Raw genomic sequence first — 27,946 nt, 5'->3', positions numbered from 1 at the left:
CATGGGGAAGCTCGTGGATAGATATGATCACGTTAAACAACAGAGGCCTGCCAATACATTCGATCTGTGTATCTATCAATATGGCCTCTAATAAGCGTGTGTTCCGTACTAACACTTTGCCACGTCTTCTTTTCTGTTTGGTAAGAGTTTTTTGCTAAGATTTCAGTTCTTCAGGCATTCATTCTAAAGGGGCTGAATGTGCCTGCTCAGAGGAGGGAGCTGCAAGGCAACAACTCATTCCAATTGGCATCTCATGGCATCACAGAATTAGACTGTGATTTCAATTGTTCATGAAACTGCAGAGCGCCACCATCATGATCTTAATGTTATGGGTTTATAAGAAAGTAGATCAGAGCAAGTACTGGCTATATACACACACAGACACACACACACACTGGCTGCAACACAGGCGCACACACACACTGGCTGCAACACAGGCACACACACTAGATGTTGAAATGGCTGTCTTCCTCTGAGACAGGTGTGTACAGCGAGGATGGAAACAAAAAGAGTGCTGTGTCACCTCCACTCCACACACACACACACACACACACACACACACACACACACACACACACACACACACACACACACACACACACACACACACACACACACACACACACACACACACACACACACACACACACACACACACACACACACACACCTCTGCCAGAGACACATACTGATACAGTTACTCATAGAGTAGATGAGGGGGCAGAGACTTCAGGGCATTTTGCTGACAACTGTTACACACACACTCACGCTCACATCTAATCTCCACATACACCCCCCCTTCAGGGCTACACACATCTTGAACTGACATACACCCCCCCCCCCCAATTCTTCACCACCACTCTCAGGCAGAAGGAGAAAAACCTGCGGCAGTGCAGCCTCCTCGTCTGTCTGACATCAATCTGAAATGACTGCTTCCCTGAATGTCAAGACCGAGGCATGTGTGAGTGTGTGCGTGTGTTTTTATAAACTTACTACCGTTAGTTACACATGTATTGACTGAAACAGACAAGAACCCAGTGAAACCAGTCATCAGTAACCGACCTGCTGTCTATGGGTGGATGCTCTACTTTATACTCTACAGCCTTAAACAAACTAGTGCTCTCTCTCCTCTGATGGCCCGTTCCAGCCCCCAACACACGTGAATTTCTATTGTTTTGATCTTCTGTTCTGTTTGGCTTTATGATTTTTTTATTTCCTTTTAAGCCATGTTGTCAGCATTCCGCACTCTCTCTCTCTGTCTGAACAGGTAAAAAACAAGGACCCCCCGAAAATCGCAACAAAGGTAACCCCTCCATCCCTCCCTCCCCCCTCCATTCAGCAGCAGTCTGGGAGTCTCGTGTCCGTCTCACTCTGTCTCTCTCACTCTCGCTTCCCTCCACCTGCTGAAAAGGGGAGGTTCTTCTCGTCTCGCTTTACCTGTGAAAGGATGCAACTCTCACCTGCCACTGGCACACAGAGAAAAGTGGGGTAGGCTGTCAATGCAGACCCAATCAATCACTAAGCTAGCTAGGGTTAGCATTCAGCATTACTGTTATTGACAGTTATATCATTCAGAGCTATTTAACTCCAGTAGATTTTTAACCCTTACAGAGCTATATGGGTTTAGCGTTATCTCGCTCACAGAGCTGCAAAGGGATTAGTTCTAGAAGTTTCACCATCCTCACATGCTATGTTGAGATTGAAAAGATACATTCCACATATATTTTCATCTCAACAAATAAAGGTTTAACTAAAGAACTTTTAAAAAATGAGTGTGTGTGTGTGTCAGATGTGGAGAGGTCAGATACATTAAACAAAGGACCCGGGTGTTGTAGCTCTTCCCAGCTTTCCTAGCCTGGACGGGTCTTCCCTCCCACCCTCTGTGGCGTGTTATTCAGAACTCATCCAAGCTTTGTCCCCCCCCCCTGCCTCCCCCCTCACACACCATACCGTCCCCCAGCCACCTAGGGCCTGAGCATCTGCTACTTACACCTCCCCAGCCCTCCTGGCCTCTCTTTCCCCTCGACCTTGGACTTTATCACTAGTGAACAGATTCTCTCCTTTCAAGCATGGAGAAATATTGCTGGAGCAGGAGAAGGTTAAATTAATTGGGACATGTCGACCTGACCTGCATTCACTTCACAACATATCATATTCTGAAAATGTCTACATACTTATTTTAATTGCAGTGAACCCAGTGTAGCTTTATGGACGCCAAGTCATCTCTGGCTCTTGAGAGGTAATGGAATGGGAGTTGTAGGACCCGTGATACCATGCTCCACATACATTTCATGAATCTGGGAATTTGGCAATAGTGATTGGGCTTAGTGTAAAAGAGAAGGGATCTTAATAGAATTATAATAGAATACTAGAATATCTAACACTAGTCTCTAGGTGTTAAGGAGACAGCATTAGCTCTGGGAAGTGGCTCAGTGTGGGAATTGCACCCTGACAGTATCAATTGGCTGTGGATTGTTGTCTGGTCTGTTTCTCTATTGTTTCTCTTTTCTTTAATTTCTCTCACTGTTGCCTCTTTCCAGGATGTTGCTCAGGACCTCATGCTGTCTCGTACTCTCTTATCACTGTTTACCTCTCTTTCTGTCTCTCTCTCTCTCTCTCTCTCTCTCCCCCTCTCTTTCGCAAAAAAAAACTACCTCTGGAGATTTTCAGCCTCCTCTTCCTCCTTCTCTTCTTTTTTTGTGGTGGTTGTATCGCTCTGCTTGTTTTTTTTGGGTATCTTTTTGCAGTTTGTCGGTTCCTTTGTTTGTTGACATGTTTTTCTTTTCTTTCCGTGACACACACTCGCCCCCCTTCTTCGTCGTGGTGCGTGGTCCGTGCTGCGTTTGTAAGTGCTGTGCGTGAGTCAGTCCGTCCGTCCGTCTGCCAGTCCAGTCAGTGTGTGGCTGTGTTTATTCTGGTCTGTTCCTAATGGGTTTTGTGTTGAGACTGGTGGCCTGTTCTGCTCAGCACAGGGGGACTCATGTAAAGTCATATTACCTAGGCAAAAACAACATGAGTAGACCGTACAAAATGATCCTGCTAGATTGTGAATGTACTGCTTTTGTGTGAACTGACTAGTGATGAGTGTTGCATGTGCCACAAATGGAATGCATAAGGCACTGATTACCATAGAATTCTGATATCTTTATTCATCCATTACTTTATCACCTTTATTATACTCACCCTTAGATATTGTGGATTATTTCTACTGTAAAATAGATAGTGAATTGTTGCAGTGCCAGGTTGTTGGCAGAATGAAGATGAAACACCGAGATCACAATGCTCCCAGAGAACAAACAGAGCAAATCTAAGCTGTTGAAGTGGTGAAACGCAAATCTCATATTTGCGTATGTAAAACATGACTGAGCTCTGTAGCAGAGATGGAAAATGTTCAGTTGACAATCCCCCGACAATGAACCATTGTAAAATGTACAACCTGTATCTCTTGTTCTGAATCTATTCTCTGTTTTATATGAATGCTGTAAAAAAAATTCTCCATAGACTCTGGGACAAGTTGTATGTCGTTAAATTGCTGCTTTAAATCCGTTTTGTATCATTAAATCCTTTTATCTCAAGCATTTCCTGCTGAATTCTGTGCTACGTGTTTTCTCTTTCCAATACCTTCTTTCATAATGTTTCATTTATGCATAAGAGTACTTAAACAATCAGTCGATTAAAAAAATAAAAAATAAAAAATTGAATACCGATTTTCCTTTAATGAAGAATACATCACATTGCTGAACTTTCCATCAACCTGACAGGTAACAACACATAATAACATCAGTGTTGATCACCTTAGGGGATTTGTTCTGGTTAAAGAGATCTAAGTGATCTGCAGCGGAGTTGTTTCAGTGGATCACTGTTCAGGACCGGAGTCTGGTGGTTTGGTGACTGACTGTGTCTGTCTCTCTTTCAACCGTAACTGAACCACAACCTCTCTGTCTCTCTCCCCTTAACCCCAACCCCTCCTTGATCCCCTTACTGTTGCTGCTCCTCTCCCCGACCCAACAACACCTCCCCACCGATCATCTTCACCCTCATATCACTATCTTAACCCCCCCCCCCCCCCAAAACCTTCCCCACACCACTACTAAATGCTTCCCTCCGCTCAACCTCCCACTCCACCTCCCTCTATCCCACTTCCCTTTACCCCCTCCCTCTATCCCACCCACCCCTCTTCCCCATCCCATTACCCTATCCAATAGCTAAGACCCAGGACGGCATTGCCCTGGAGATCCAGCCCCTGAAGAGTGACGAGGCGGTTGAGTCTGAGGAGAAGGAGCCTGAGGTGGAGGTGAAACGGGTGAAGAAGGTTCAGGTCAACAAGAAGGAGAAGTCTGTGCTGCAGGGCAAACTCACCAAACTGGCCGTGCAGATCGGGAAGGCAGGTGAGGACCGAGGCGGAGATACACACTTACATGGACACACACACAGATGGACATAAAACGATATACGTTATAGCCGTATTCTAAAATGTTTTTTTTTTCCAATCTTTCAATCTACACACAATACCCCATAATGACAAAGCAAAAACTGTTTTTTAGAAAGCCTTTTGACTTCTTGGGTACGACGTAGCAAGCTTGGCACACCTGTATTTGGGGAGTTTCTCCTATTCTTCTCTGCAGATCCTCTCAAGATCTGTCAGGTTGGATGAGGAGCGTCGCTGCACAGCTATTTTCAGGTCTCTCCAGAGATGTTCAATACGGGCTCTGGCTGGGCCACTCATGAACATTCAGAGACTTGTCCTGATGCCACTCCTGCATTGTCTTGCCTCTATGCTTTCGCCCCAGTCTCAGTTCCTGAGCACTCTGGAGCAGATGGCTTTCATCAAGGATCTCTCTCTACTTTGCTCTGTTCATCTTTCCCTCAATCCCGACTAGTCTCCTAGTCCCTGCTGCGGAAAAACATCCCCACAGCATGATGCTGCCACCACCATATTTCACCGTAGGGATGGTGCCAGGTGACGCTTGGCATTCAGGCAAAAGGAGTTCAATCTTGGTTTCATCAGAGCAGAGAATCTTGTTTCTCATGGTCTGAGGGTCCTTTAGGTGCCTTTTGGCAAAATCCAAGCAGGCTGTTATGTGCTTTTACTGAAGAGTGGCTTCCATCTAGCCACTCTACCATCAAGGCTTGCATAGATGGTTGTCCTTCTGGAAGGTTCTCCCATCTCCCCAGAGGAACTCTGGAGCTCTATCAGAGTGACCATCGGGTTCTTGATTTACCTCCCTGCCCAAGGCCTTTCTCCCCCCAATGGCTCAGTTTGGCCGGGCGGCCAGCACCAGGAAGAGTCTTGGTGGTTCCAAACTTCTTTCATTTAAAAATGATGGAGTCCACTGTGTTTTTGGACACCTTCAATGCTGCAGACATGTTTTTGTACCCTTCCCTAGATCTGTGCCTAGACACAATCGTGTCTTGGAGCTCTACGGACAATTCCTTCGACCTCATGGTTTGGTTTATGCTCTGATATGCACTGTGAATTGTGGGACCTTTATATAGACAGGTGTGTGCCTTTCCAAATGATTTCCAATCAATTGAATTTACCACGAGTGGACTCCAATCAAGATGTAGAAACATCTCAAGGATGAGCTCAATAAGTCTCAATGATGCACTTGAGCTCAATAAGTCTCATAGCAAAGGGTCTGAATAATTCTGTAAAGGTATTTATCTAATACCTCTTTTTGCTTTGTCATTATGGGGTATTGTGTGTAGATTGATGACACTAGTGGTGCACGGTATACCAAACGTCTGTACTGTTTCGATACTAGAACATAGAAAACGGTTCGGTTTTAGTATTTTTGTTACTTACTGTACTTCTGTCAAATGTGTCTTACTCCATCTACTAAGAGCATAGAACAGCATAGAGAAAGTAAAGTATTCACACCCCTTGACTTTTTTTCACATTTTGTTTTACAACCTGAATTTTGGTCACTGGCCTACACACAATATCCCATAATATCCAAGTGGAATAATTTTTAGACATTTTAAAATTCATTTAATTCAAATTAATTTAAAAAACAAAGCTGAACACCCTTTTGTTATTAATTCATTTACCTTTATTTAACCAGGCAAGTCAGTTAAGAACATATTCTTATTTTCAATGACTGCAAGCCTAAATAAATTCAGAAGTAAAAAATGTGCTTAACAAGTCACACAATGAGTTGCATGGACACACTCTGTGTGCAATAATAATGGTTCAAATTATTATTTTTAATAACGACCTCATCTTTGTACCCCACACATGTAGAATTTTCTGTAAGGTCCCTCAGTCGTGCAGTGAATTTTAAACACAGATACAACCACAAAGACCAGGGAGGTTTTCCAATGCGTCGTAAAGAAGGGCACCTATTGGTACATGGGTAAAAATAAACATTCAACATTGAATATCTCTTTGAGCATCGTGAAGTTATTAATTACACTTTGGATGGTGTATCAATACACCCAGTCACTACAAAAATACAGGCGTCCTTCCTAACTCAGTTTGCGGAGAGGAAAGAAACCGCTCAGGGATTTCACCATGAGGCCAATTATTATTATTTTTTAAGTTAGTTTAATGGCTATGGTAGGATAAAATGGAGGATGAATCAACAACATTGTAGTTACTCCACAATACTAACCTAATTAACAGAGTGAAAAGGCTGTACAGAATAGAAAATATTCCAAAACATGCATCCTGTTTGCACTTACATTTTTTTTGCAGTATTGCTTAAGTGTCAAAGCAAATAACTTTTTGTCCTGAATACAAAGTTATGTTTGGAAATAATACAACACATTACTGAGTACCACTCTCAATATTTTCAAGCATAGTGGTGGCTGCATCATGTTATGGGTATGCTTGTAATCATTAAGAACTGGGGTGTTTTTCAGGATAACAAATAAATGGAATGGAGCTGAGCACAGGTAACATCCTAGAGGAAAGCCTGGTTCAGTCTGCTTTCCACTAGACATTGGGAGATTATTTCTCCTTTCAGCAGGACAATAACCTAAAACACATGACCAAATCCACACTGGAGTTGCGTACCAAGAAGACCGTGACTGTTCCTGAGTGGCTGAGTTACAATTTTGACTTTAATCTGCTTGAAAATCTATGGCAAGACTTGTAAAAATGGTTGTCTAGCAATGATCAACAGCCAATTTTACAGAGCTTGAATCATTTTGAAAAGAATAATGTGCAAATATTGTACAATGCAGGTGTGCAAAGCACTTAGATATTACCCAGAAAGACTCAAATCTGTAATCACTGGCAAAGGTGATTTAACATGTATTGACTCAGGGGTGTGAATACTTATGTAAATGAGATTTCTGTATTTCATTTTCAATACATTTGAAAACATTTCTAAAACTATGTTTTCACGTTGTCATTATGTATTATGTATTGCGTGTAGATTGGTGAGAAACAATACCTATACTGTCCCCCGGTAGGCCGTCATTGTAAATAAGAATTTGTCTGGTTAAATAAAAATTCAGGCTGTAACACAAAAAAGTGGAATAAATGAAGGATTATCAATACTTTCTGAAGGCACTGTACAGATAAAGCTAACATCAATGTACTACCATTGTACCTTATTTGTGATAATATGCTAACCATAATGCAAAAATATTGCTGATTTTAAAAGCTGATTGTCACAAACTTCATGTCTCTCCCAGTCAAGGTGATCTTTGCTTGTTCCTCGAACTGTGTGTGAATGACATCATGGGTCTTAAATAGACCATGCACACTATTATAAAAGAAGAGATTGCTTGCGTGAAAATGTTGTTGATCAGTACAACACAATTAGTCCCAAATGGAAACAGTTGAGGTCCTTCTGTAGCTCAGTTGGTAGAGCATGGCGCTTGTAACGCCAGGGTAGTGGGTTCGATCCCCGGGACCACCCATACGTAGAATGTATGCACACATGACTGTAAGTTTCTTTGGATAAAAGCGTCTGCTAAATGGCATATATTATTAATCTATAGCCCCATGTAATCACACAAACGAAGCTCAATAACTCAATGCATGTGCACACTCCTATTGAATATGCATTCACCTGTAGTGCTACATCTTGACTTACCCAGTTTATCAACTGAGATTTATCATTGAAATAAATGCTGACCGTTTTGTTATGTAATCAGATTGATTGTATGCATGTCATGATATTGAACTCAAAAGATCTGTCTGGAAGTGCCATTCTGTGACTTTGGTATCTGATATCGTTTTGGTATCTGATATTGTGACTGTATCATTGCGTTTACTTGATAGCTACCTACACAAATAGCTAGCTAGAACAAAGTGTTAATAAGATAAATTCATTTAAAAAGATTAAAAGCAATACAAATAAGTTATCCAGTAGGCATCTACTGAGCGAGCTAAGAGCTGTGTTGTCAGTCATTTCCCTATCCTGATATTAAACTCAAAATATTTTTTTTAATCTGGTATTGGTGACAACACTAACGAGCACACACAGACAGAAAAAAACATAGAGAGACACACACATAGACGGACCATGCAGATTGGGAAGGCAGAGAAGGTCTTAAAAACGTTAGCACACACATCATCGATCTTGTATTCCTTTTCCTGGATTTGACAGCAGGATTGCAACTCTCTACTTCGTTTCCTATGCCCAGGTCTGATCATGTCAGCTGTGACTGTGATCATTCTCATCCTGTACTTCGTGATTGACACGTTCGGGGTGCAGGGTCGCCCATGGCTGAAGGAGTGCACCCCCATCTATATCCAGTACTTTGTCAAGTTCTTCATCATCGGAGTCACTGTTCTGGTGGTGGCTGTGCCTGAGGGGCTGCCTCTAGCTGTCACCATCTCTTTGGCCTACTCTGTCAAGGTACACACAGAGAGACACACAGTGTGAGCGCACACACACACACACACACACACACACTCAATGCTGGTAGTGGCAGTGCCAGAGGGGCTGCCGCTAGCTGTCACCATCTCCCAGACTTACTCTGTCAGGTACACACACACACACACACACACACACACACACACACACACACACACACACACACACACAGCTCTAACCTCTACTGTCTGTCTTGTCCCCTGTGTAGAAAATGATGAAGGACAATAACCTGGTTCGTCACCTGGATGCATGCGAGACCATGGGGAACGCTACCACCATCTGCTCTGACAAGACAGGCACCCTCACCATGAACCGTATGACCGTGGTGCAGGCCTACTTGGGAGACACACACTACAAGAAAGTACCGGAACCTGACGTCATCAAACCATTCACTCTGGAAGTCATGGTCAACAGCATCGCCATCAACTCAGCCTATACTACTAAGATTCTGGTAAGGGAGAGACACACACACACACACACACACACACACACACACACACACACACACACACACACACACACACACACACACACACACACACACACACACACACACACACACGAAAGTGTGTCTTCTTCATAGTGTCTTCTTCTCTAGTGCATATCTACATGGTTGCTTTTACACTATATGATGCATGTCTCAACGTCCCTTTTGCTGTATGTCTTCATGAAATATACATGTTGGTAGGATACGGTATGTTGGGAGGATACGGTATGTTGGTAGGATACGGTATGTAGGTTATATGTAACGTTTTTGTTGCTCCAGTCCCCAGAGAAGGAGGGAGGCCTGCCCCGCCACGTCGGCAACAAGACAGAGTGCTCCCTATTGGGCTTCGTGCTGGAGCTGAAGAGAGACTACCAGCCAATCAGGGACGAGATTCCCGAAGAGAGTCTGTACAAGGTGTGTAGCTGCTTCAAAATGTATCCATAACGTTAATGGTGCAATCTGTAACTTGTCTATCTAATGTATGTATATGTGTGTTTTGTTCCCGGTGGCCCCAAGAGAGAAAGTTCAAATAACCTACTATCCATCATTCTTACAGAGCGCTAACTTATACACAAGCTAATGTACTATAATAATATAGAGTAATATGATAGTTATAACTGATTGGTGTGTTTCAAGGTGTACACCTTCAACTCGTCCCGTAAGAGCATGAGCACGGTGCTGAAGAACACAGACGGTAGTGGCTTCCGCATGTACAGCAAGGGAGCCTCCGAGATCGTCCTACGCAAGTACGGGAGGGAGGGAGATTGGTCTTGTCTTTCCCTGATGAACGGATACACAGAGATAGATAAACAGAAAGCTGGAGTTGATCATCTGCGATGTGGTAAACATCTCTTCCCCCTTCCCTCTCTAGATGTTCTCATATCCTGAACACGAACGGGGAGCCACGTATCTTCAAGCCTAAGGACCGTGATGAGATGGTGAAGAACGTGATTGAGCCCATGGCCTGTGACGGTCTGAGGACAATCTGTGTGGCCTACAGGGACTTCCCTGCCGATGCAGGAGAACCAGACTGGGACAACGAGGGCGACATCCTTGATGAGCTCACCTGCATCTGTGTGGTCGGCATCGAGGATCCCGTCAGACACGAGGTGGGACACAGAAAGACATATTTTGCATGAACAAAACACACGGATGGACACCCTCAGCCTGATCAGAAAGAGCATAAATAATTGTGGGATTTTTGTAGTTGATCCCTTCAGAGCTGAGGTTGGATATGGCTGGACACTGCTTAGATTAGCTGTGTAGTGTGTTGTCTGGAGGTTGACTGGAGGTTGTGTGGAGGTTGTCCACTGTATCAGAGGTTTAGACATGAAACCCAATGTACGGGGGCTATATTTTCAGCTGGCGCTAAGGCGGTGCAAGTCTTGTAATTAATTGTTATGTACTACCTTATTGATTCATTTAATCAGAATTATTTGGATTTGTAGCTTTAAAAAAAATATATTGTCAATTTCGCCATGTGTAAACTGTCGCTCTGGCATTTTATGCGTCGCAGTGCATGAGGCATCCCTACAGCCCCGGGTTCGATCCCAGGCTGCGTCACAGCCGGCCGTGACCGGGAGACCCATGAGGCATACACTACATGAAAAGATATGAGGATACCTGCTCGCCGAACATCTCATTCCACAATCATGGGCATTAATATGGAGTTGGTCCCCCCTTTGCTGCCTTACAAAAAAAATATATATATATATATATATATTTAACCTTTTAGTTAACTAGGCAAGTCCATTAAGAACAAATTCTTATTTTCAATGATGGCCTTGGAACAGTGGGTTAACTGCCTTGTTCAGGGGCAGAATGACAGATTTTTAGCTTGTCAGCTCAAGATTCAATCTTGCAACCTTTCAGGTACTAGTCCAACGCTCTAGCCACTAGGCTACCTGCCGCACCGCACATGACCAAAAGTATGTTGGGACCTGCTCGTCGAACATCTCATTGCAAAATCATGGGTATTAATATGGAGTTGGTCCCCCCCCTTGCTGCTATAACAGCCTCAATTTTCTGGGCAGGCTTCCACTAGATGTTGGAACATTGCTGCGTGGATTTGCTTCCATTCAGCCACAAGAGCATTAGTGAGGTCAGGCATTGATGTCGGGCACTGATGTTAGGCCTGGCTCTCAGTTGGCGTTCAAATCAATCCCAAAGGTGTTCGATTTGGTTGAGGTCAGGGCTCTGCGAAGGCCAGTCAAGTCCTTCCACGCCAATGTCGACAAACCTTTTCTGTATGTACCTCGCTTTGTGCATGTGGGCATTGTCATGCTGAAACAGGAAAGAGATGTTGCCAAAGTTGGAGGCACAGAATCGTCTAGATTAATTGTATACTGTAGCAGGTAGCGTTCTCCTGGCATCCACCAAACCCAGATTCATCCTTTGGACTGCCAGATATTAAAGCGTGATTCATCACTCCAGAGAACGCGTTTCCACTGTTCCAATGGCGGCGAGCTTTACACCACTCCAGCCGACGTTTAGCATTGCGCATAGTGATCTTAGGCTTGTGTGTGGCTGCTCTGCTATGGAAACCCATTTCATGAAGCTCCCGACGAACAGGTCTTCTGCTGACATTGCTTCCAGAGGCAGTTTGGAACTCGGTAGTTAGTGTTGCAACCGAGGACAGGCGATTTTTATGCTACACACTTCAACACGTCCCATTCTATGAGCTTTTGTGGCCTACCACTTCTCAGCTGAGGCGTTGTTGCTCCTACATGTTTCCACTTCACAATAACAGCACTTGAAGTTCACTGGGGCACCTCTAGCAGGGCAGAGATTTTATGAACAGACCACTGGCCATTCTACTGCCAATGTTTGTTTATGGAGTGTGCTCGATTTTATACACCTGTCAGCAATGGGTGTGGCTGAAATAGCCGAATCCTCTAATTTGAAGCGCTGTCCACATACTACTGTTCAAAAGTTTGGGGTCACTTAGAAATGTCCTTGTTTTTGAAAGAAAAACCCATTTTTTAATGGAATATCTACATGGGCGTACAGAGGCCCATTATCAGCAACCATCACTCCCGTGTTCCAATGGCACGTTGTGTTAGCTAATCCAAGTTTATCATTTTAAAAGGCTAATTGATCATTAGAAAACCCTTTTGCAATTATGTTAGCACAGCTGAAAACTGTTGTTCTTATTAAAGAAGCAATAAAACTGACCTTTTAGACTAGTTGAGTATCTGGAGCATCAGCATTTGTGGGTTCGATTACAGGATCAAAATGTCCAGAAACTAAGAACTTTCTTCTGAAACTCGTCAGTCTATTCTTGTTCTAAGAAATGAAGGCTATTCCATGCAAGAAATTTCCAAGAAACTGAAGATCTCGTACAATGCTGTGTACTACTCCCTTCACAGAACAGCGCAAACTGGCTCTAACCAGAATAGAAAGAGGAGTGGGAGGCCCCGGTGCACAACTGAGCAAGAAGACAAGTACATTAGTGTCTAGTTTGAGAAACTGACGCCTCACAAGTCCTCAACAGTCAGCATCATTAAATAGTACCCGCAAAACACCAGTCTCAACGTCAACAGTGAAGAGACAACTCTGGGATGCTGGCCTTCTAGGCAGAGTTCCTCTGTCCAGTGTTCTTTTGCCCATCTTAATCTTTTCTTTTTATTGGCGAGTCTGCGATATGGCTTTTTCTTTGCAACTCTTCCTAGAAGGCCAGCATCCCGGAGTCGCCTCTTCACTGTTGACGTTGAGACTGGTGTTTTTTATTTAATGAAGCTGCCAGTGTGTCTGTGAGAAACGTAGGAAAGGGCTGGTGTTGCCATAGCAACTGTGAGTTGAACTCTGTGAGATGGACTCCTAAATATATAGCGCAGTTTGTTTAGGCGATTTTACAGCTAGCTAGCTACTTCACATGCTGGTATTGACTTTGATGTTATTGTGTGTTGCCTAAGGTGACCAAATTTCGGGGACATTTCCAGTTCGGCGGTCAATATGTCATTAAAATACCCAATGTTATTATCTATGAAATAAAAAAGGGGGACAATTCCGGGTTTCAGGTATTTAGTCTAACATGCACACTGTGATAGAGAAAACAACTATACTACAGTAACACTACAGACAAGACAGAACTGTCCGATCTGAACAGCCATTCAGTGGTCCTGGTAGAATAAGAGCAGAAGAGAACATGAGAAAAATTGAAAAAAAAGAGACAATAGTATAACATAATAAAGAAATAAGATGATGAGGAGATTGGTAACGACATAATAGACTTATACCGACCTAATTGTTCATTTCTCAGAAGAATGTATTTTCATCAGGATTGCTCTGTCTTTGGCCAGCTTCTCCATGAACTCCTGGCAGGGGAGGATGAATTTTTTCTTCACAATAAGCATGTCCTTGATGGTAGGAACTTATTTCTTGGTGCTGTCCATATACAGTGCCTTGCGAAAGTATTCGGCCGCCTTGAACTTTGCGACCTTTTGCCACATTTCAGGCTTCAAACATAAAGATATAAAACTGTATTTTTTTGTGAAGAATCAACAACAAGTGGGACATAATCATGAAGGAACGACATTTATTGGATATTTCAAACTTTTTTAACAAATCAAAAACGGAAAAACTGGGCATCTCTTCACGCTGAGGTTGCCTTTTTAAACGGAGACCATATAAATCTTTGCTTGCATGTAGTTCACAGCCATATTGAAGAATGAGTGGGATGTTTGGAGAAACCTCTCTTTAGACATTGCTCTAGCTCTCTCAGAAATCCTCTGACCAAAACTGGAGTGATGTTTTCATCACGTCTTGCAGTCAATTTTGCCTCAACGTTTCTCAGAATTGCAGCTGACTCCACAGCACAGCGGTCCTGGCAAAGTTCAGTCAGTTTGCAGGACAACAGGGCATTTGTCTTCAGAAAGGAAATGGGGATTTCAGTGGCACATACATTTTCAGCATTCTTTCTAGAGCAGGGAGCATGGACAGCCAGCGAACATTGTTGTGTAATAAAATGTTATGGTACTCCTGGCAAACAAACTCACAAAACCTCTTCAGTCTTTCTACTCTGATGGTAAAAATATGAAAATATCTTTGAGCAGGTACTCAACATCAAGGGGAATCATATGCAAATCTGTTCTGTCTGTGTAATGAATTATGTGGGCAGGACAACCTAAGTCAATCACCTCCCGCTGCAGATTATTTTAACCTTTGGTATAGACATTCACCCTCCCCAGTCTATTCAGTCCTCCAAAGTTGGTATTTGTGTTGTCGGCAGAGAATGTCACAACTTTTGTTTTCCAGGTTCCATTTTTGGATGAACACCAGGACCTCCTCTGCAATTCCCTCTGCTGTTTCTCCTTTCAATTCAACAAAATCAAGCAGTTTTGTTTCCACAGATGTGCTGCCATCATGTATCTTACAATATCTGACTACTATTGTCAGCAGCTTTACATGTCTATGATTGGACGCACCAATGGACAGGGACACAAATTCAACCTGATCTAAAGCTTCCGTGTCAGTTGTGCTGTGCAGTCCATATATCTGCATTTTTTTAACCTTTTCTCCTCTCGCTCACTCTTCTTCCTATCCAGTGTTCCTCGTCTCCTTCCTCTCCACTCTCTAACAGAACACATTATGCTAATATTATCCATTAATTTAATATAATCATAACCTAGCTACCATGACAGTAGCTAGCTAACTTGTCTATGTAGACTAACGTTATCTAGTATAACTTATTTAAAACCTTATAGAGCAGATCATCTATCTACACAAACGATTGTAACTTACTTACCTGGCTTGAAAAGACCTTTCTGGTGACGTTGTGGCTTCACTTGACACTTAATAGCTTCTGGCAGAGTTTTCCACAGCAGTTTTCTCTAAAACTAGATTGAATAAGTAGTTGGTAGTAGAAGAAGAAGAGTGGATGAAGCTGCTATAGCGAGCAGCCCCCTCTGTTGGCCAAAACAAGCACAATGTGATTGAGACATCAACCGGTAGGCTCTGTTGCCTGGTCTTTCTTGACACCTAAAATATTATTTCACTTTTTCACACAATTAAAAAGGGTCACATTTCCGGGTACATCTCCAGTCAGGGACAGGCCACCAAAAACGGGGACTGTCCCCGTTTGGTCACCCTAGTGTAGCTACGTTTGCTAGCTAGTTAACCAGCCAGCCCAGAGAGAGAGAGCATTGCATTGTAGGTTTTGTAATCAAATTGAGCTGCAACAGATGACGTAAACAAAACATGTGTTCACAAAAAAGTTTGTTTAAAGCTGCAATATGTAACTTTTTGGCTGACCTGACCAAATTCACATAGATTTTATGTCATTCGCATTGAAAGCAAGTCTAAGAACTGGTAGATCTGTTCTATGTGCGCTGTTTCTATGCTTCCCGTTCTTAAGTTTTGTTTGTCTTTTACTTTCGGTTTTGGACACCAGCATCAAACAGCTGAAAACACAATAGTTTGGTTATGGAAAATATATTTCACAGCGGTTTAGATAGTACAAAGATTCTCTATATTATACTTGCTTAAACTGAAATTTGGCAAACTATTATTTGCCGAACTGAATTTTACTGCTATTTTGCAAGCTCCCGTTTTTGGACGTGTGTAAAAATAAAAACTCCATGTTGGCTGCCTGTGTACATATGCCCATCATGGAACAAGAGATGAGATGATGATGGTGACCCTTTTACAAACAATTTCTCGTTTTCCATTTCACATGACTAAAAACCAAGCCCTCCCTCCTTTACTCTAAGGCCTAGGCTACAATAACGAAAGCTGATTCAACTGCAATGCGTCGTCTTTTTTGTAATCCTGCAGATTTTATGATATCATGCTTCTGACCCCAACCTAATAAGAAATATTGTTTTTGTTTAAAAAATATATGGGGAAAAAATCCATATTGCTTGTTTCTTGTTTAATTAGAGGAGAGGAGAGGGATAAGACGGTGAAAGAGGGGAGAGGAGAGGAAATAAGATATAAGAATCCCAAAGATTAGTTTGAATCTCTTGACTGTGGAAGGAGTAAGATATTCAATATTAGAGTGAGAGGGAGACTGTTTAATTCAACATGTTGCACATTTCTTAGAATAATTCAGTCCTATCTTTATGATGAGAAAGTGTTAATGCATTCTGTAAGATGGTTCCATAATGTTTTCTAGAACATATTTGGGAGCAGTGAGTGGACATTCTCCCTTTCTCTTTATATTAGATCTTTGTCCAGCTTCTGTGAAAAGTTTAGATGTGCGTAAAACCCTCCATAGTCTGTTGCTTTAATATGTGAATGTCCTTTGAACTAGCTAGTTAACACGCTTGTGTGTGCAGAGTGGCACCAGAATTAAAAATGTGTCTTATATATTTATTTGTAGTTAATAAATCCAAACCAAATTAAACCTGATAACTAGCCCTATAGTGTCATCAGAAAGTGTTTATCCATTCGTCTAATAGGAAATCTCTCTCCCTGTCTTCTGAATCAAGCTTGTAATTTCAGTAAAGTAGCCTATGATTCGGAGGGGGAGGTGCAGGAAGCCTAAATACGCTTTGCATAGGCGCTTTGTTGCATTTTGTTGTGGGACTATGAAAAAAAATAACTGGAGTGTAAAATAACATTATTAACCGGTTGCCAAGCTTTTAAAAGAACGATTCTGTTTCCGGGAACAGTATGGATCATTTTTACTCCAGGTGCCGTGTACATGCCATGGACATGCCAAACATTGTCAATAAGCACGGTTAAATTGACTATTGATGAGGCATAAAATTCTAATCAAAATGAAACCCCAACTTGTTTTAAATAAGCTATGTCTAAATACAGTTACAGGCACTAGAATTGCTTACTGGGTCATATGATACGGATGTTAACAGTGTATCAAGTCAACATGTTCAAATCAATGTTATAAAGCCAGTGATGCAGTTCTGCTGTGCTGTGATCCAAGTTCTGCTGTGCTGTGATAACTGTGAGTATGATTGAAAAGCTCATCTGCACACACACACACACACACACACACACACGTGTACAGTCTTACACACACACTCTCTCACTCACATACATGCACACACACACACACACACACACACACATCACGTGACGCCCGTTCAGTGAAGCCCAAGTATTTTATTAGGATGCCCCCCAGCTGAACACACCACCTCACTCCACTGTGGTCCTAGAGGACTGAAATGTCCCTGTTGCCTCCTAAAAAAAGTTCTCTATAGCTCCAGCCAGAGCCATATTGCCCGTAAACCTGATAATTAGAATTCAAATGTAATCTCACAGAGCACTGAACTTTGGTGAAAACAGTATTATGTAAATCTAATGTAGCCATTTTTGAGAGTGTGACTGTGACATATTAGCTATTTCCTTGCTCCACCCAACCGCCACCTGCTGTGTTCTTCACGTGACAGACTGATAGTCATTAGAGTTTTGAATGTCAAGCAGCAGCAGATAAGAGTGGATGGAAATAGCTTCGTAGCCAGTGGGTGACTGACTCGACCATTTCCCAATAGAGTTGGAAGGAAAGGGCGGCTAGCTGCTAGATGACAGATACTGTACTGTAGCCGCCAGTGTAATGGCTGTGCACTTTTAGTGCTGATCTTTCATGACAGCGGCGTCTCTGAAATGAGCTGCTGGTATGTCGAAGATTTACTCGTATCATCTATTAATTAATGGAGATGAGGAACACTTCATTTCCATGATAAATGAGGAAAGGACACCTGTGTCATTTTATTATTCAAATGCATAACTGAGGGGAAAATGCAAAGTATCGGGGATATTATCATGGTTTCGACTAAAGTCCAGAAATGTGGAACATCGGAGATTGAGTGATCGTAGGTTTGTGAGTTGTTTTGAATTTTATATATATAATTCTTTTTTTTTCAAGCAATAATACAATACAGACAATACAAATGGCTGCTCCAGTCAGTGGGTGCTCTGGTCAGATGGTGCGCTCGCCCCCACCCGCCCCGAGACACCAGCAAGGCCCTGGCCCAAATGGATTTTCCAAAGGCAGGAAAAACCAAGCACAGCCAGGCGCCCGGGTGGAGCGCACAAATAACTACCAGGACCAGCACACACACAGCACACACACAGCACACACACACAGCTCACAGCATGAAACCAAACCACAAATCATAAATAGCGAAATGCAAAGCGTACAAAAATCCCATTCCCAGTCTTTCCCCTGATTGGAGGACCTCAAACATTTACACTGTACATGTGTGTATATAATTATTCCAACACCCATCAATTCCACCATTCAGACAGCCACAGATCAACCGCTCTTTCCCAATAAGTAATTCTACCATTTCCTATCGCAATTCATCCCACCATTCTCCCATGGTGTCTCACTAGGGACTTGAACCTCCCAGTTTGCAGCATTTCTGACAAAATTGCCCCAAAAATAAACAATTTAGCCAAGAGCACAATTATATTTCCTATTGACTGTGTGGTCCTTCAAATCCCTCAGCAATACAGTTTGCAGGTCAACCTTACCCTGATATTATGTCATAATAGTCATTCCTGTACCTGACTCCAAAAACAAGCTTCTGATGGACAGTACCATAGAGATGCTCTATTGATTCTCTCTTGATTCTCTCTTGATTCTGTGGGGCGATAATTTAATATGATAGCTTAAATTGATGCATCAATTGTTGGGTATATCAGTTCATAAACCCAATGCCATGGTATTGAGACAACTATCCTGAATTTTATGCGGCATATTTGTCAACACTCTTGACCATAAGTGAAACTGATACATTTTACAATTTACATGAGTGATTTCAAGGATTTGACATTTTTAATTGGTGGCAGAGAAACTACTTCATTGCATTTTCCATTTTTTTTTGTCGGAGGTACGATGAGTTGGTTATATTTTCCATACACCTGGATGAATTGGTTGTAAACACCGTCGTTGTTCACAATGTCATTCATAAACATACCTTTCTTATACATCTCTCTCAGTACATTGGTGTTTAGCCATATTGAAGAGGCGACTCCGGGATGCTGGCCTTCTAGGCTGTTGCAAAGAAAGTCATATCTCAGACTCTCTAATAAAAAGAAAAGATTAATATGGTAAAAAAGAACAGACACTGGACAGAGGAACTCTGCCTTGAAGGCCAGCATCCCAGAGTTGCCTCTTCACGGTTGACATTGAGACGGGTGTTTTGCGGGTACTATTTATTGAAGCTGACAGTTGAGAACTTGAGGCATCTGTTTCTCAAACTAGACACTAATGTATTTGTCCTTGTCCTCTTGCTCAGTTGTGCGCCAGGGACTCCCACTCCTTTCTATTCTGGTTAGAGACAGTTTTCTCTGTTCTGTAAAGGGAGTAGTACACAGCGTTGTACGAGATCTTCAGATTCTTGGCAATTTCTTGCATGGAATACCCTTCATTTCTCAGACCAAGGATAGACTGACAAGGTTCAGAAGAAAGTTCTTTGTTTCTGGACATTTTGATCCTGTAATCGAATCCACAATGCTTCAGATACTCATCTAAAGAAGGCCAATTGTATTGCTTCTTCAATTAGCACAACAGTTTCAGCTGTGCTAACATAATTGCAATAGGATTTTCTAATGATCAATTGGCCTTTTAAAATTATAAACTTGGATTAGTTAACACAACGTGTCATTGGAACACATGCGTGATGGTTGCTTATAATGGGCCTCTGTATGTAGATATTCCATTTAAAAAATCTGCAGTTTCCAGCTGTAATAGTAATAATTTACAACATTAACAATGTCTACACCGTATTTCTGATCAATTTTGTTATTTTCATGGACAGAAAATGTGATTTTCTTTTAAAAATAAGAACATTTCTAAGTGACCCCAAACTTTTGAAGGGTCATGTAGATTCTGCCTCTTCTGGAGGATAAATTGTAATTTTAGAAAACTCTGTATACCTTCATTTAAAAATAAGAATATTTTAAACAGGGTTACAATCCACTGGAAATTGATAGTTTTAATCTATATAACAGCAAATAGCCCCCTTTTAAACGTTGGATGTCCCACTTAGTCTCCTCCTGGAAAACCAGTTTGGATTTAGATATAGTTTCAGTATAATATAAGCTTTAAGAGAAAGGTTGAATGTCTTCATATTTATTCATTTTAGTTAAATAAAGGTGAAATAGTATTATTCTTTTTTTTAAATATATCAGCAAAGGGTGGACCAACTCCATATTAATGCCCATGATTTTGGAATGAGATGTTTCGGCGAGCAGGTGTCCTCATACTTTTTCATGTAGTGTATGCCTCATGGGTCTCCCGGTCACGACGCAGCCAGGGATCGGCCTTCGACTACTGCGCCACTCAGGAGGCCCTCTACTGGAGAGCGCTTCTTTGTCTACACCCATCCTTCACATCCTCTTAAGCCTTAGCCCCACCCATCTCTTTAAGGATTCACATGTGAGGCCTTGTGCTAAACATGGTGAATAGGGTAGTGTAGTAAACAAGCAAAGATTTCAAGACTAAAAGTAGTGAGTTGTAGTAAGAAGTAGTAGTAAAAATACACTTTATCTAGTCCTTGGCCTATATCCTAATCTGACTTTGAAGCAGGTCATATTGTTCTTCACATTACCGTCTTTGGTAAACACACACTATATCAAATATAATCTAAGTTTATTTGTCAAATGCACAGGATACAGAAGGTGTAAACGGTACAGTGAAATGGTTACTTGCATAGTATAATATTTTGTTTAGACATGTGGCTAGCTAGCTAAACAATCAACCATAACTTAATCCTAACTCATACTACCATGCACCATGCATGAATCTGCAGGTGTCTAAAGCTAACCAACTAAGTTCAATTAATTAGGCTATTACTAGCAATGCAAATGTATCTCTGAGATACAAATAATATTACTACATAGATCATACAGACCCATTTAGCTATACTCTTACCCGTATACATGGATGAACACTTCTCCCTCTCTGTCATGGATGCCATGGTTGCCCTTTAGTTTGAAGATGTAATCCGGAGACGGGTGTTTTATACAACAGCCTTCTGTGTTTTCTTTTTGACTCTCCACATTTGGCAATGATCTCTATTCTTCCACTGGGCATTCCACTGATTTCAAAAGTCTGATTACCAGCATTATACCTATTCATGATTATAACATGACTAAACATATAGATAAACAATGCGTTGTCTGTGTAGGCTGGTATCTGTTTATTATATAGGCTATAACGGATACATCATCAGATGGAATAGTATGTTTGGAATTGCCACCACAAATGTGTGCTATATAGCCCAGTGGCAGCCATTTGGCATAATGGCCAATAAAGTAAACTCCAAAGAAATTATGGTTTATCATTTCAGTATTTTGGTTCATAAGCCTATGGCAACAAGCTCAAACTCCTAACCCACGAGTTTAGCCAACTGTTCACATACCCTGGTCCTTAATGCGTGGGTCCCTCTTCCAGTTGTCAAAACTCTCCGGTAGAGGCGACACCTTGCCCACCTCCGGTGACAAAGAATAGCCTAGTTAATTACAACTAACGTCGTATCAGTCCATCATGCCCCTGAGTTGTTCTGCGTTAGGGCGTGAGTGGATGTTTGCATGAGGTGGTCTGCCAGTGTTATTATGGGATCATTCCACCATAGTGGGTCAAGGTTCTATTGTTTCTTTGCGGTTCTCTGTTACTTTGGGGGTGTGAGAGGGTTACGCAAAGAGTGTAGCTACATGTTTATTGGTCTATGTGAGGGCAGAGGAGGTGGGGGTGCCAGTTTGGGGTTCAGCGGTGTGATTGACAGACAGACAACTGTGGGGGGTTTCTAATGATCTATAAATAAGTAATCTGATTGGTCTAATGAGAAGTGACTCATCACATGCCTGAGGGTGGATAATTACACAGGACTTCAAATGCAAGCTCACATACAAGCACAGACACATATACACACTCACTCAAACACACAGAGAGAGCGTCTCGCATACACAGCGGGTTGAGAGGTCAGGCCCGAATGAGCAAAAGCTGTCAGGGCTTCACATTGTCATGCTGAGAGAGAAACTAAAATAACATCCGACACTTACTGTTACTGAGACTAACCCTGGAGTGGGGAACATATGGAGGGGGATATACATACAGAATCACTCAGATACAAACATGTACCTTACTGGCCTGAGATCAGCACTGATACTATACCAAGGAATGTTGTTGTGAAGTGGATATATAACTACAGAATACTGGCTGATCAATGTCCTTGTAGTGATGTTCAAGTCATGACTCTCTCCTCCCTCCCCTTAAGGTACCTAATGCCATCCTCAAGTGCCAGAAGGCCGGCATCACCGTGCGCATGGTTACCGGGGACAACATCAACACTGCCCGCGCCATAGCAACCAAGTGTGGCATCCTGTTGCCGGGTGAAGACTTCCTGTGTCTGGAGGGCAAAGAGTTCAACCAGCTGATCCGTAACGACCAGGGAGAGGTGAGACACACCACAGGACTTTTTTTATTTTGAAAGGGGTAGCCTAGTGGTTAGACCGTTGGACTAGTAACCCTGAAGTTTGCAAGTTCAAACCCCAGAGCTGACAAGGTACAAATCTGTCGTTCTGCCCCTGAACAGGCAGTTAACAGACTGTTCCTAGGCCGTCATTGAATATAAGAACTTGTTCTTAACTGACTTGCCTAGTTAAAGGTAAAATATATATATATATATATATATATATATATATATATATATATATATATATATATATATATTAAAGATGAGACAGGCTTGGGGACTTAAATTATGTCCTAGTAGTAGTACTAACATTGGGAGTGATGCATTTTTTAAGTTCTTCATTGCTCGAGATTCAGTCCCTCTGACTCCGTGTCCTCCTGTGCTCTAGGTGGAGCAAGAGCGTCTGGATAAGGTGTGGCCCAAGCTGCGTGTGCTGGCTCGCTCCTCTCCCACTGACAAACACACTCTGGTCAAAGGTGGGTTAAAGCTGTCACACATCTCTCCTTTTCTTGTTTTTACTCCCCTCCTCCTTCCTAAAATGTGTTCTCTTTCATGTGTGATCGACACACACAGCGGACCCAGGGGTCTCTAGCACTGCCATCCCCTTCAGCCCAACCCAGTTTTCTTCAAAGACTAGCCTGTTTCATCTCAGTTGGGGGTGGTGGAGGGGTGGAGAAAGAGTTACGGGCCAGGTGAGGCATAACGCAGGTGTTGGTCATGAATGTGGAGACTCTTGACTAGAAGACTAACTGGGAAAAAAAACACAGAATTTCAGTCACTGAAAAAGCAAATGAAATGGGTAAAAGGCCATTTCGAAATATTGGGGGACCGACATTTGTTAGTTATGTTCATCGAACAAAATTCCATTCCTCAGAGAATGTGTATACTGCTGTCCAGTGTACTGATATCTGAGGGGTGTGGTCTTGTTCCTCTCCCTCAGGTATCATGGACAGCACCGTCCTCGAGACACGACAGGTGGTGGCTGTGACAGGCGACGGAACTAACGATGGCCCCGCCCTAAAGAAGGCCGATGTCGGATTCGCTATGGTAACACTCTCTATTCATATCGGTCTGTTTTCATGGTTCCCTTGTAACAAATTTCCTTCCGGTTTTACTCCCTCTATTTTCTCAGACAATAATTGTTAGCGAGAACTTAGTAAGTATTTACGAATGCACAACAGCCATGACAAGCTAATTTTGTCCAAACCTCATCTCTGCAACTCTCCAATTTACCCCAAGTGCCCCCATTTAAGATGGCTGTGTAATTGGATAATAAATCATTAGAGGGAGTAACGACTGGATAAATCTGCTTATCACCAGACAAGCCCCACTACATTCACACACACACACACACACACTGCACCCCTCGTAGAAAGAACTCTGGGTTTGGGAGTTACAGAATAAGAGTGAGTGTGTGTGTGTGAGCGTACATGTGTAATTATACTGTGTTGTCTAGACTGTGTTGTCGATCTGTGTGCTTGGCAGCCCGTGTCAGTATGCCGTTGTGAGGAGCCTTGTTTCAGATTAGCAGTCGTCCTTGTGGTTCAGTTAAATACCATCCCAATATAGTCCCCTTTACATTCATTCAGACTACACTCCCTCTGCGAGCCTGTGTCACACTAACGAGGAGACCCCACAGCCAGGAAGACCAGTTCATAGAATCACTCACATTTATTTATGAAGCCCTTCCTACATCAGCTGATGTCACAAAGTGCTGTACAGAAACCCTGCCTAAAACCCCAAACCGCAAGCAATGCAGGTGTAGAAGCACGGTGGCTAGGAAGAAACCTAGAGAGGAACCAGGCTATGATGGGTGGCCAGTCCTCTTCTTGCTGTGATGAGTGGGGATTATAACAGAACATGGCCAAGATGTTGAAATGTTCATAGATGACCAGCAGGGTCAAATAATAATAATCACAGTGGCTGTCGAGGGTGCAACAGGTCAGCACCTCAGGTGTAAATGTCAGTTGGCTTTTCATAGCCGATCATTCAGTGTATCTCTACCGCTCCTCCTGTCTCTAGAGTTGAAAATAGCAGGTCTGGGACAGGTAGCATTTGGAGCAGCAGCACGGCCAGGTGGACTGGGGACAGCAAAAAGTTATCAGGCCAGGTAGTCCTGAGGCATGGTCCCAGGGCTCAGGTCCTCCGAAACGTGGAAAGAATTGAGAGAGGGAGAGTTGCTTGAGAGAGGGAGAGTTGCTTGAGAGAGGGAGAGTTGCTTGAGAGAGGGAGAGTTGCTTGAGAGAGGGAGAGTTGCTTGAGAGAGGGAGAGTTGCTTGAGAGAGGGAGAGTTGCTTGAGAGAGGGAGAGTTGCTTGAGAGAGGGAGAGTTGCTTGAGAGAGGGAGAGTTGCTTGAGAGAGGGAGAGTTGCTTGAGAGAGGGAGAGTTGCTTGAGAGAGGGAGAGTTGCTTGAGAGAGGGAGAGTTGCTTGAGAGAGGGAGAGTTGCTTGAGAGAGGGACAGTTGCTTGAGAGAGGGACAGTTGCTTGAGAGAGGGACAGTTGCTTGAGAGAGGGACAGAGTTGCTTGAGAGAGAGACAGAGTTGCCTGAGAGCGAGAGAGAGCTGCCTGAGAGCGAGAGAGAGCTGCCTGAGAGCGAGAGAGAGCTGCCTGAGAGCGAGAGAGAGCTGCCTGAGAGCGAGACATTCCCGGGTGGTTAAGGGCGCTGTACTGCTGTGCCACCACAGATTCTGGGTCCGCGCCCAGGCTCTATCGTGACCGGGGAGGTCCGTGGGGCGACGCACAATTGGCATAGCGTCGTCTGGGTAGGGAGGGTTTGGCCGATAGGGATATCCTTGTCTCATCGCGCACCAGCGTCTCCTGTGGCGGGCCGGGCGCAGTGCACGCTAACCAAGGTTGCCAGGTGCGCGGTGTTTCCTCCGACGGGTTGGATGCGCGCTGTGTTAAGAAGCAGTGCGGCTTGGTTGGGTTGTGTATCGGAGGTCGCATGACTTTCAACCTTCGTCTCTCCCGAGCCGGTACAGGAGTTGTAGCAATTGAGACAAGATAGTAATTACTAACAATTGGATACCACAAAATCGGGGAGAAAACTATGTGCTTTCCAACCCAAAAAGGCCTGTGGTGCTGATGGTATTTGAAATGAAATGGTCAAATATACATCCACAAATTCAAATTGGCTATACTCAAACTCTTCAACATTATCCTCACTACAGGTCTTTTCCCCGATATTTGGTTTCAGGGATTGAACACACCAATCTAAAAATGGAGACAAATTTGACCCAAATAATTACAGAGGAATTTGTATTAACAGAAGCTTGGGGGAAATTCTCTGCAGTATTATAAATAGCAGACTACACCATTTCCTTGACCAACACAACGTCCTGAGCAGAAGTCAGATTGGATTTCTAAAAAATGATCTTAAACAGACCACATTTACACCCACTCTAATTGACAAACAAGTAAACCAAAACAAAGGCTAAATCTACTTGTGTTTTGTTGATTTCAAGAAAGCATTTGATTCAATTTGGCACAAAGGTCTTTTTTACAAACTAATAGAAAGTGGTATTGGAGGAAAACATATGAGGTTATTAAATCAATGTACACTAAAAACAAAATGTGCGGTTAAAATTGACAACAAGCAAACAGACTTCTTCTCTCAGTGACGGGGAGTTAAACAGGGCTGCCCAATAAGTCCAACACTATTTAACATCTACATTAAAGAATTGGCAAGAACATTTAGAAGAATCAGAAGCACCTGGTATCACCGTACACAACACTGAAATCAAGTGTCTGCTGTACGCAGATGACCTGTTGCTGCTGTCTCCCACTAAAGCACCTAGATCGTCTTCACAGGTTCTGTCAGACCTGGGCTCTGACCGTTAACCTAAAAAAAACATATATAATGATATTCCAAAAAAGGTCTGGAAATCAGAATGAGAAATCTAAATTCTATTTGGAGACAGTTCTATTAGAACACACCAAAAAAACGAAACATATCTAGAACTAAATATCAGCAACACAGGTAGCTTTCACATGGCTGTGAATTAGCTGAGACAAAGCAAGAAGAGCATTCTATGCCATTATTAAAAGGAACATTAAAATCAAAATTCCAATTAGAATCTGGCTCAAAATGTTCCAATCGGTTATAGAACCAATTGCTCTATATGGCAGTGAAGTACAGGGTCCACTCTCTAACATCCAATTGAAATACTGCATGCAGAGTTTTGCAAGACTGTATTGCAAGTGCAAAGAAATACTCCAAATAACTCATATAGAGCAGAATTGGGCCAATACCCCCTCATTTGAATAGAAAAAAATAGTCATCAAATTTTACAACCATCTAAAAACAAGTGACCCCAAAACATTCCACCACCCAGCTCTACAATGTCAAGAGATGAAACCAGAGAAGAGTCCCCTCAGCCAGCTGGTTCTGAGGTTCAGTTCACAAACCCAAACCAAACCCATAGAGCCTCATGACAGCACTCAGAAAATCTGGCCCAACGAAATCATCACAAAACAAAAAGAAATATATATCACCGATTTGGAAAGACACCACAAAAAAATCAAAGTAAACGTCAATGCTATTTCGCTCTAAAGAGACAGTACATGGTGGCAGACTATCTGACCACTGTGTCTGATAGAAAAGTGAGGAAAACACCAACTAGGTACAGAGAGTCTATAGTCCCACATAGATCTTCATGAAACACTCACTGTCATTGTATGTAATGAGGAAAATGGCCTAAGTGAGTTCAACAAAGCTTTGAGGGAAAGAGAAGAAAATTAAAAGCACAGTAATTGAAAATAGAAAGGATAATGATATAGCCTCGGGTATTAGTGCCCCCAAATGTTCTGTGTAGACGAAGGGTCGCGGAGAGATGAAATGCATTTTAATAGCTAGACTTTGTCTCCTTCCCTTTTTTTTCTCCAAAGTTGATTGACTCGCATGATTTAGAGGAGAAAGGGGCAGATGTTAAAAGGGTGGAATGCAGTACCAATATGTCATGAAATGCAGGCGGTTTGCTTGCTAGTTCTTTTCGCCGGGACTCAAATTTTGACACTTAACACTGACCCACAGTTACTCACTCTCATCCACCTGGCCGATGCACGGCAGCCATTTTGTGCTGAACCGCTCACCACTCGTCAGCTGGCAATGATGTAGCTGGTTCATGTCCCTGACTGACTGCATCTTTTATTGAACCTTTATTATTACGGCCGGGCCGAACTGAGGTCACATCTGGCAAAAAAAATGGCTGCCGTTATCAGCCAGGCACAGCAGATTGG

At 42.6% G+C, this 27,946-nt stretch overlaps 1 protein-coding gene across 9 annotated transcripts in view; it reads left to right on the top strand.

Moving 5' to 3' along the window:
- The window catches only part of LOC124003028 (plasma membrane calcium-transporting ATPase 1-like), a 159,566-nt gene that overhangs the window by 95,515 nt on the left and 36,105 nt on the right, over positions 1-27,946 (top strand). For 7 of the 9 annotated variants that reach the window (XM_046310986.1, XM_046310990.1, XM_046310983.1 and 4 more), the window contains 10 exons: positions 1,268-1,303; positions 4,206-4,388; positions 8,602-8,816; positions 9,043-9,285; positions 9,601-9,735; positions 9,958-10,067; positions 10,193-10,430; positions 22,509-22,688; positions 23,095-23,182; positions 23,647-23,753. In XM_046310986.1, the coding sequence (XP_046166942.1) occupies positions 1,268-1,303; positions 4,206-4,388; positions 8,602-8,816; positions 9,043-9,285; positions 9,601-9,735; positions 9,958-10,067; positions 10,193-10,430; positions 22,509-22,688; positions 23,095-23,182; positions 23,647-23,753 (1,535 nt within the window). The remainder of the gene's footprint in view (positions 1-1,267; positions 1,304-4,205; positions 4,389-8,601; positions 8,817-9,042; positions 9,286-9,600; positions 9,736-9,957; positions 10,068-10,192; positions 10,431-22,508; positions 22,689-23,094; positions 23,183-23,646; positions 23,754-27,946) is intronic. The other 2 variants (XM_046310988.1, XM_046310989.1) reach the window with 1 other exon arrangement.

This window comes from Oncorhynchus gorbuscha, linkage group LG18 (genome assembly GCF_021184085.1).
Source record: "Oncorhynchus gorbuscha isolate QuinsamMale2020 ecotype Even-year linkage group LG18, OgorEven_v1.0, whole genome shotgun sequence".
Lineage (NCBI taxonomy): Eukaryota > Metazoa > Chordata > Actinopteri > Salmoniformes > Salmonidae > Oncorhynchus > Oncorhynchus gorbuscha.
The sequence above is the reverse complement of the archived record's forward strand: the minus strand, read 5'-3'. Positions and strand labels throughout refer to the sequence as shown.